Source organism: Tursiops truncatus, chromosome X, assembly GCF_011762595.2.
Source record: "Tursiops truncatus isolate mTurTru1 chromosome X, mTurTru1.mat.Y, whole genome shotgun sequence".
Classification (NCBI taxonomy): domain Eukaryota; kingdom Metazoa; phylum Chordata; class Mammalia; order Artiodactyla; family Delphinidae; genus Tursiops; species Tursiops truncatus.
In genome coordinates this window covers 80,679,118-80,689,382 of record NC_047055.1, presented here as the reverse complement: position 1 = coordinate 80,689,382, position 10,265 = coordinate 80,679,118, and the positions used below count along the sequence as shown (strand labels likewise).

Here is a 10,265-nt window from a genome sequence, read left to right as displayed (position 1 = left end):
TTTTGTTTTTTTGTTTTTGTTTTTTTTTTTTTGTACGCGGTCCTCTCACTATTGTGGCCTCTCCCGTTGCGGAGCACAGGCTTCGGACGCGCAGGCTCAGCGGCCATGGCTCACGGGCCCAGCTGCTCCGCGGCATGTGGGATCTTCCTGGACTGGGGCACGAACCCGTGTTCTCTGCATCGGCAGGCGGACTCTCAACCACTGCGCCACCAGGGAAGCCCAAGAAATCCGTATTTTTGAATGAGATCCTCAGATCACATATAGGGAAATCCCATCATAATTATGAATGTTTATGTTCTCATTATCATTATTTTTCTAAATTCACTCTAATAAGAACTTTGATTTGCACTTTGTCCCAAAAGTGTTTAATTCTGTTTTAATTTTCAAGTGGTTGAGTTTTTCATTCACAGTTTCATTATTAATATCTAGTTTTGTTCTATTGAGATCAAGGAAGATGGCCTGTGATACTTTCTTAATTTTTTCTTTTTTGAGAAAATTAAAAATCTAAAAAAAATATAAAATAGTATTATAACAAATACTCATATCCCTACCACCTAGAATTAACTCTTGCTATTTTGCCATATTCGCTTCCATTTAAAAGAGGAAATATATTTTTAGAGATTTAATTAAATTTCCTTTTAATTACTGTCCTCTGTCCTATTTCATTTCCTCTTCCTCATGGGTGCAAATTTGCTATGAATCATTCTAGTATATTTTCAATAGCTTCACATACATATGAATGCATCTATAAACAACATAGAGTGTTTTGCTAATTAATTAGGTTTTTGAGATCTATATATATAAATATATTTAGATATAGTTCATTCCTTTTATCTTCTGTATTCTAATAATCACATTAATCACACTCTATTAATCCATCCCCCTATTGAGAGACATCATATACCTATATTTTTTTCTTATCTTGAGATTTACTAAAGCATTTGTGGCCTAAATGTTATTAAATGTCGGCTGGATACTAGGGGGAAAAGGTACTTTTATGCATGGTATAAACCAGAATTAGAAATTTATACATAAATTTGAAATTTATTCTATTATTCAAGGGCTAGATCTTTATTTCTCCTACTTAATCTGTAACTAAATTAGATACATGTGTTAATAGCTGCCACTACTATTGTGTGCCTGTCAATTTCTACATATAATTTCTCACCAAAATATCTTCTCATTTTTAAAAATTGTAAACGCAGTGCATACTTACAAAAGCCATCAGAAAATTTTTAATTTTATTTTAAAAAAAAGGAACAAGGGACTTTCCTGTTGGCACAGTGGTTAAGAATCAGCCTGCCAATGCAGGGGACATGGGTTCGATCCCTGGTCTGGGAAGATTCCATGTGCTGAGGAGCAACTAAGCCCTGTGCCACAACTACTGAGCCTGCGCTCTAGAGCCTGCATGCCACAACTACTGAGCTGCGTGTCACAACTACTGAAGCCCGTGTGCCTAGAGCCTGTGCTTCACAACAAGAGAAGCCACTGCAATGAGAAGCCCGTGCACCACAACGAAGAGTAGCCCCCGCTCGCCACAACTAGAGAAAGCCCTTGTGCAGCAACGAAGACCCAATTCAGCAAAAAAAAAAAAAAGGAACAGTTATTCATAATTTTAGCACCAAGTACTAACCACCATTAACATACTTGTGTATAGTGTTCCAGGTTTCTTTTTATACATACACATACATTGTCTTTAAGGACAGTTTACACATACAAACTGTTTATAAAATATAGTTTTAACATAAAAATATACTTACTGTATTTTTTGGTATTGAAACATGTGATTGTATAATTTCTAACTGTACGGAAATATATAAAACTGAAAATACTCTGTAATTTCCCTGTAACTACCATTTATTTCATGTACACTTTTTATCATACAAATTAACTACCTGTTTCTTAAACAGTGAATATTATTTTTTGTATGGTAATATCATAATATATCTGACCAATCCTGTGTAAAGAGACACTGATTATCTTTTAAAATAATTTTTTAAATGCTGCAGTGCATGTACATTTTATACATATGTATTTTTGTGTCCTTATCCAATTATTTTCATAGGTGAGGTCTCTAAATGAGGCATTTCCAAATAAAGGTGGAAATATTTAAAATGTTAAAATTGCCTTAAGATAACAACTTACACTTCAATTGGCATGACAGTTCATTTTCTCAGCTCTCTCAATGATAAGGTTTATTATTATTTTTCATCTTTGCCAATATAAGACAGAAGAAGAATCTCATTGTTTTAATTTGAAATTCTTTGATTACTCGTGAGCTTAATCATCCTTTTATATGCCCATTGGCCATTTGCACTTCTTTTGTAAAATGCAGGCTCTTGCCTAGTCCTCTTCCCTTCCCCCAAGGGGGGTGTTCATCTTTTCCTTTTTGCTTTGTCAGAGTTCTTTGGTTCTCATTTTTGATCTTTTACTTCGGGTCGGTTTGATTCAGGCTTTCATCTTTTCACTTCACTGCCTGATGGAATATATATATATTCTCCATTAGTCTTTAATGTCCTTTATAGAAGCTGGCTCCCTTTCCTCTCTTCCTCCTTCCTTCCCTCTCTTTTCTCTTGTCTCCTGTTGTCCCTTTGTTTCTTTCTCTCTGTTTCTCTCTCTCTCCCTCATCTTTTTTTTTTTTTTTTCGGTACATAAGTTTTTAATTTTGACCGAGTCGACTCTATCATCCTGGGCCTGGCGCCGCGTCAGCAGAGGGGGGCGGGGAGGCGAGCGCGGAACTGGGGGAAGGGAAGGGGCGGGGAGGAGCGGGCGGAGCAGCTGCGCGAGCTGCTGGGAGACCGCGCGGTGGGATCACACGGCGGCGGCGGCGGCCCAGAGACCTGAGCGGCGAGACCTCGGCCCGCGGCCTACTCGGAGCCCTCTCTCCACCGGAGGACCAGGGATCCGCAGTCTTCAACACAGAGGTACCGTGCTCCGCGCTCCCCGCCCAGCCCGGCCCAGCCTGCTGCGGCGGTGCCTCCTTCCTTCCTTCTTCCCTCGCTCTCTCTCTCGCCCGCCCGCCCGCCCGCGCCTTCCCTGTCTGCCTGCGTCACTGCGGCCGCCATGGCTGAGAACGGCGAGAGCAGCGGCCCCCCGCGCCCCTCCCGCGGCTCTGCTGCGGCCCAAAGCCCTGCCTCTGCCCCGGCGGAGCCCAAAATTATCAAAGTCACTGTGAAGACCCCCAAAGAGAAAGAGGAGTTCGCAGTGCCCGAGAACAGCTCAGTCCAGCAGTTTAAGGAAGCGATTTCGAAACGCTTCAAATCCCAAACGGATCAGCTAGTGCTGATTTTTGCCGGAAAAATCTTAAAAGATCAAGATACCTTGATTCAGCATGGCATCCATGATGGACTGACTGTTCATCTTGTCATCAAAAGCCAGAACCGACCTCAGGGCCAGTCCACCCAGCCTAGTAATGCCGCGGGAACTAATACTACCACCGCGTCGACTCCCAGGAGTAACTCCACACCTATTTCCACAAATAGCAACCCGTTTGGGTTGGGGAGCCTGGGAGGACTTGCAGGCCTTAGCAGCCTGGGCTTGAGCTCGACCAACTTCTCTGAGCTCCAGAACCAGATGCAGCAGCAGCTCCTGTCCAGCCCTGAGATGATGATCCAAATCATGGAAAATCCCTTTGTTCAGAGCATGCTTTCGAATCCTGATCTGATGAGGCAGCTCATTATGGCCAATCCACAGATGCAACAATTGATTCAGAGAAACCCAGAAATTAGTCACCTGCTCAACAACCCAGATATAATGAGGCAGACCCTCGAAATCGCCAGGAATCCAGCTATGATGCAAGAAATGATGAGAAATCAAGACCTGGCTCTCAGCAATCTTGAAAGCATCCCAGGTGGCTACAATGCTTTACGGCGCATGTACACTGACATTCAAGAACCCATGCTAAATGCCGCACAAGAGCAGTTTGGGGGTAATCCGTTTGCCTCGGTGGGGAGCAGTTCCTCCTCTGGGGAAGGTACGCAGCCTTCCCGCACAGAAAATCGCGATCCACTACCCAATCCGTGGGCGCCACCACCGGCTACCCAGAGTTCTGCGACCACCAGCACAACAACGAGCAGTGGCAGTGGATCTGGCACTAGCTCTAGCAGTGCTACGGGGAACACAGTGGCTGCAGCTAATTATGTTGCCAGCATCTTCAGCACCCCAGGAATGCAGAGCTTGCTGCAACAGATAACTGAAAACCCCCAGCTGATCCAGAATATGCTGTCTGCACCCTATATGAGAAGCATGATGCAGTCGCTGACCCAGAATCCAGATTTGGCTGCACAGATGATGCTGAATAGCCCTGTGTTTACTGCAAATCCTCAGCTGCAGGAGCAGATGCGTCCACAGCTCCCTGCTTTCCTGCAGCAGATGCAGAATCCAGACACACTCTCAGCCATGTCAAACCCAAGAGCAATGCAGGCTTTAATGCAGATCCAGCAGGGGCTACAGACATTAGCCACTGAAGCACCTGGCCTCATTCCAAGCTTCACTCCAGGTGTGGGGGTGGGGGTGCTGGGAACAGCTATAGGCCCTGTAGGCCCAGTCACACCCATAGGCCCCATTGGCCCCATAGTCCCGTTTACTCCCATAGGCCCCATTGGACCCATAGGACCCACTGGCCCTGCAGGTCCCCCTGGCTCCACTGGCTCAGGCGCCCCCCCTGGGCCCCCTGTATCTAGCTCTGCACCCAGTGAAACTACGAGCCCAACATCGGAATCTGGACCCAACCAGCAGTTCATTCAGCAAATGGTGCAGGCTCTGGCTGGAGCAAATCCTCCGCAGCTGCCGAATCCAGAAGTCAGATTTCAACAACAACTGGAACAGCTCAACGCAATGGGGTTCTTAAACCGGGAAGCAAACTTGCAGGCTCTAATAGCAACAGGAGGCGACATCAATGCAGCCATTGAGAGGCTGCTGGGTTCCCAGCCATCATAATTACATTTCTGTACCTTGAAAAAATGTATCTTATTTTTGATAATGGCTCTTAAATCTTTAAACACACATAATTGTACTTTACTTTCACTTTGATTCTTTTAAATCTGTCTAGTTATAAATTTAATATGCATTTTAAGGTGGAGTCCTTTCCTCCCTCTTTGTTTCCTCCCTCCCTTCCCTCCTCCCTCCCTCCCTCCCCTCCTCCCTCCCTCCCTCCCCTCCTCCCTCCCTCCCTCCCTCCCCTCCTCCCTCCCTCCCCTCCTCCCTCCCCTCCTCCCTCCCTCCCTCCCTCCCTCCCTCCCTCCCTTCCTTCCTTCCTTCCTTCCTTCCTTCCTTCTCTGTTTTGAATGGTGGGAATCAATGCCATTTCACTCAAAGGTGTTGCATGCAAACACTTCTGCTTTTATTGTGATTTTTGGAAACAGGTATCAACCTTTACAGTTGGGTGAACAAGTTTTGTCCTACAGATGTCCAATTTATTTGCATTTTAAACATTATCCTATGATAGTAATTAAATGTAGAATGAAAATATTAAAAACATAAATTAATTGAAGCTCTAATTTGTGGTACAATATTGCTTATTGTGACTTTGGCATGTATTTTTGCTAGCAAAATGCTGTAAGATTTATACCATTTGATCTTTTTTGCTATATTTATACACAGTACAGTAAGCACAATTGGAACTGTACATCTAGAAATATTACAACAGAATCTCTGAGTAGAATATGTATAACCAAAATGAGAAAGGATATAAGAAATATTTCTGGAGCTCGGTATATCTCACAATTTTGTAGAATCTTACAGCATCTTTGATAAACTTCTCAGTGGAAATGTTGGCTAGGCAAGTTCAGTTAAAATATAGTAGAAATGTTTATCCTGGTATCTCTACGTATACATTTAATTGTACAGAAAACTTACAGTGTGACATTGTGTCAACATTTGCAAATTGATTGTATATGATCTTAATCTTAGTGCAGCCTGAAGGATCAGTATAGTAATGCCAGGAAAGTGCTTTTTTTAAGACTTCCTTCTCAGCTTCTCCCATAAAGAGACCCTAATACGCATTTTGATTTGTAATTGGAAATGTAACTTTCACTGAAAATGTCATGTGACGTTTGCATTACTTTTAACTGCTGTGTATAAAGGAAACTGTATCTTTTGACTCTATCAGTTATTTCTCTTGTGCACAGGGAAAAATGCATTAAAAATGACTAAAAAAATAAAAAAATTTAAAATGGATAAATCTTTTCCTTTTTGCCTTCTGGCCCTAGGATCATGTTTAGAAGGATTGCCAACCCCAAGATTATATAAATCTTATCCTGTATTTCTCTAATTTTGATGGTTTTGTTTTTGAAAAAAAGTTCCTTTGCCCTGTCTGGAATTATTTTGATGTATAGATTTAGGTATTCTAACTTTTTTTTCCCCCCGAAGGGTAGACAGTTGTTACCCGGTTTTTATCTCATTGTCCTCATGCCCCCCTCCATTTGAAATGTCATACATATATATACTTTATTCTGTGTTTGAATTCTCTTTAGTACCACTGAACATTGTAGCCCCAGTACACCAGCCTGTAGTTATTGAGTTAGAAATGACTTCATATCTCTTAGGGTAAGTCCTCCTTTTGATCTTTTTTATTTTTCACAATTTTCTAATGATTCTGACGTGTTGATTTTACCAGGTGAACATTACAGTTATTAGACTTCCCTCCCCCCCCAAAAAATAAATTGGGAATTTGATTAGAATTGTCTTAAATTGATACGATAGTGAGAATTACAGTGCTTTCCAGAAACATGATATATTGCCTCATTTTTAAAAAGCTTTTACATCCTTCAAGAGAGTTTTATTTATTTAAGTCCTGTATAATTTGTAATAAATGTATTCCTAGGTAATACAGATATATGGGAAACAATACTGCAATTGTGAGCTCTTATTCACTGTGTTACCTGTGTGGTCATTTTTGCTATATAGGGGAAGAATGTATTTTCATAGATTAATTTTAAGTTGGCAGTTTATTGGAATCTATTAAATTCAGAGACATTCAGTTGATCCTTTTGAGTTTTTCCTGGTAAGCAATCATATCAATGATAAGTTATAATGATAGGTTATTTTCAAAATTTATAACATAGTTCTGATGGCATGGGTTAAACAATTCCAGAATAGTGCTAAAGAGGAAAAGTGGCAATGGCATTCTTGTCTTGTTTCTCATTTTAACCAGACTATGTTTGCTGCAGCAATTCTAAATTGCATTTTTGAAAGACCATTCCTCTGGGAGATGGTCAAATAAGTTTGCAAAATGCTGTATACTATAGCCCCTCTTGGAGAGTCATTAGGCAGTAAATTTTGACTAGTATTATGTTGTTTAAAGGAGTATGTTCTTTAAACGATTAAAAACTATTTAATCTTATCTAACTCAGCATTTCCTAAACTTATTTGAGTAAAGAACAACTTTTTCCCCTTTAAACACCCTAATAACATTTGGCATATCAATGTTCCTCAGAACATCAAGTTAGGAAATGGTGATTTATTATTTCACTGCTGTATGATGCTTGGGTGTTCACAATAATTACAGTAGCAAAGTCTGCCATAATTAAGAATTTTTATGACATGAAGGATTTTATAGGCAATCAATATAAAAATTAGCCAGTAACATAGAAAATAGCAAGAAATCAATAGCTATAGGAAAAACTGGATGTTTTCTGAGGCCTGGCTCAGACAATTTAACAGGTAAATTTCTTTCAGGCATTCAAGGAACAGAGAATTCCTTAATTACCCTTGCCAAATGTTTCTCTACCTTTTAATACATTTTGTTTTCTCCCTGAAAAGGTCCAAGTCTTTAATTTATTAATTCTATTTTTTTGGTTGTATTTTTGCTTTCCAGTTAATTAATTTTTGTTTATAACTTTATTTACCCTTTTAAAAAAATTTAAAACTGTTCATCTCTTACATGATATAATTTCCTCTTATTATCTTGCAAGTTCTTTTTATAGGCTCTGTTTTTGTTTTGGGTTTTATCTACTGTTAATTCACAATTTATCCATTTATTCATCGTTGAATAAGAAGGGTATATCCTAACCTGCTATCTTTCTCCCTCCAATAAGAGTGGGGTAATTCTTTTATGCTTTCACTGTTTACTTGGTTGTCGTCCCCTCTCTAAGCTTACACTAGATGGCTAGATGGTGTAAGTTTATATTACTGGCTCTGTGAGCCAGCAGGATGAGGTAGTGGGGAGGGAGCTAGGGCCAGGGGCAATCCCAGCAGGAGATGTTCACCTCAAGTTGGCTTTCTTCATTTGCTCTTTTGGCCTCTACTTCAGGTATGTGATATCATATTATACTCGCCACTTGTGTGTGGCCAGTGTGTGAGTGGGTTGGATATAAAACATTGAAATAAGTCCTCCTGGTTTATTAATGAGGACTCATATCAGGTTGAGACCATCATGTTTATTGAGACCATGGTCAGAGACACTGAGCTTGCCTTCTGAGAAGGAGCAGCCTGCTCCAAAGTCTGTTGATGTGCAATGTCAAAATAGCAACAAATGGAGTAATTCCTGTCAGGGCCTAGCCCAGGGATTTGGGTTAAGGTATCAGGAGAGCCCTTTGGCCTGTGTTTCATGTTCACAAAACTCAAATTCAGAATTTTAACATTATTCTCAAATGAATTGATTACTCCAGCCATACAGCTAGACTGAGCTGGTTGAAAATGTTCATAATACAGCTTAATTTAGTAAATGTAAACTTTTAAAACTATGTGGCAATTTCGATATTTCCAATTTGTATTATTTTATTTAAAAAATGTATTGGGAGGCTTAGATGAAGAATGTTACTGAGGCTTACCTCAATTTATGAGAGGTTCTCATCCCAGTCTTTTTCACTGCCTGCTCCCACCTTCAGTCCTTGCTCCTTTAAGCTAGATGGTATTAGTGCTTTTCTGCCAGGATTTTCTTGATTTGTCAATATATCACAGAACTTAAGATTGGCGATATCTTTCAGTATGGCCCCATCAGCATCATGTCTTACAGAAATTCCTTGACAATTCTAATGCCCTCATTGTTTGTACAGGTTTTGCTCAATTTTTGTTTCCCTGTGGTCATTTCTATTGATTTGTAGGAGGAAGGACAAAAATTGGGGACCTTTTCCAATGCTACCATCTTCCCAGAAGTCTGTTAGGAAACTTAGGGGAAAAACAATTTTCTAAAACTAGAAAGGAGAAAAATGATTTGGATTATGATTTCAGATACCAGACTGAAGCCACCCAAAGAACAACTTCATCAGGTGGTGTACATTCTTACCAAGGCTTTAGACATTTTGATAATGGGTAAGCACCATTGGCAAAAGGTATTCTAAACCAGCAAACTCCAAAGGTTGGGTAAGCCACTCTCAAATAAGGAATTGTTTGTCCTGACATACATAGGCAACATTATTCATCAAATGGATATGTATTGAAGCATATGGCTAGCTAGCTTCAGCTGTACTGAGGTATCTAAACACAGATTTGGGTTCCCTAAGTACTATCAAAATTCAACTTCAGAACTTCTTAGCCCAATGTGTAGATTAGCAAATTTAAGGTAATTTCAGGAAAGATGCTTTAATTTATTATTAAAAGAATAGTTGATGAGTATGAAAGAAAAAAGACATGATTACTCAGCTCTAGCTTGGATTTCACAATATTGTTTCTGTTAGATTGGGATGATAATAATAGCTAATGTATTCATGGTTATGTTCAATTTTCATAGCAACCCTATATGGTAGTACTACTATTATCTTCCCCAGTTTACAGATAAGGAAATAAACTAACAGTTTAATTTTCTGGGGTCACACTGCTATTAAGTGACAGAGTCAAAATTTGAACCCAATTCTGAGATTCCAGAGTGTGTGCTTAACCAGTTCATTCTTCTGCTTTCCCCTGAATCTATTAAACTATACTGGTCTATTTATAATAGAGATTTTTATAATAAATTATGTACTAACTTGCCTCCTGGGTGCTGTTGTGGAGATACATTAGCTGTTGTTAAATGAATGCATCTCTGCTGCTTTTCACACTGGTGCAGCTCCCATAAAAATGCATATGTGAGAATCAGCTTTGTCATAATCAAAACTGCAATTTGGTGGTTTGGCTTTCTGACTTCTGAGTTATGGCGAATATTTGAAACTGTCCTTCAGTACATCTGTCCACAGTGTCCTAATACATACGGTATGCCTCCAAATTGGCAATCACATGGGCCACTTGTGCTTCAGCTGCTCTGGAGGATGCCTGCATTTTGTTGAGCTGCCTCCCAGAGACCTCAGAAGGCAATAAACATTGTGTACCTCACCATGGTATTTGGCAGT

General features: G+C 40.2%; 1 protein-coding gene and 1 long non-coding RNA gene across 2 annotated transcripts in view; both read left to right on the top strand.

The window, feature by feature from the left end:
- Nucleotides 1-2,759: 2,759 nt before the first annotated feature.
- Nucleotides 2,760-10,265, top strand: part of LOC141277635 (uncharacterized) — a 111,515-nt gene continuing 104,009 nt past the window's right edge. The window contains exon 1 of the long non-coding RNA XR_012329370.1: nucleotides 2,760-2,924. This is a non-coding gene — a long non-coding RNA (uncharacterized lncRNA). The remainder of the gene's footprint in view (nucleotides 2,925-10,265) is intronic.
- Nucleotides 2,827-6,181, top strand: UBQLN2 (ubiquilin 2). The gene has a single exon (XM_004331371.4). The coding sequence runs from the start codon at nucleotides 3,064-3,066 to the stop codon at nucleotides 4,936-4,938; it is 1,875 nt and encodes a 624-aa protein (XP_004331419.1). The 5' UTR covers nucleotides 2,827-3,063; the 3' UTR covers nucleotides 4,939-6,181.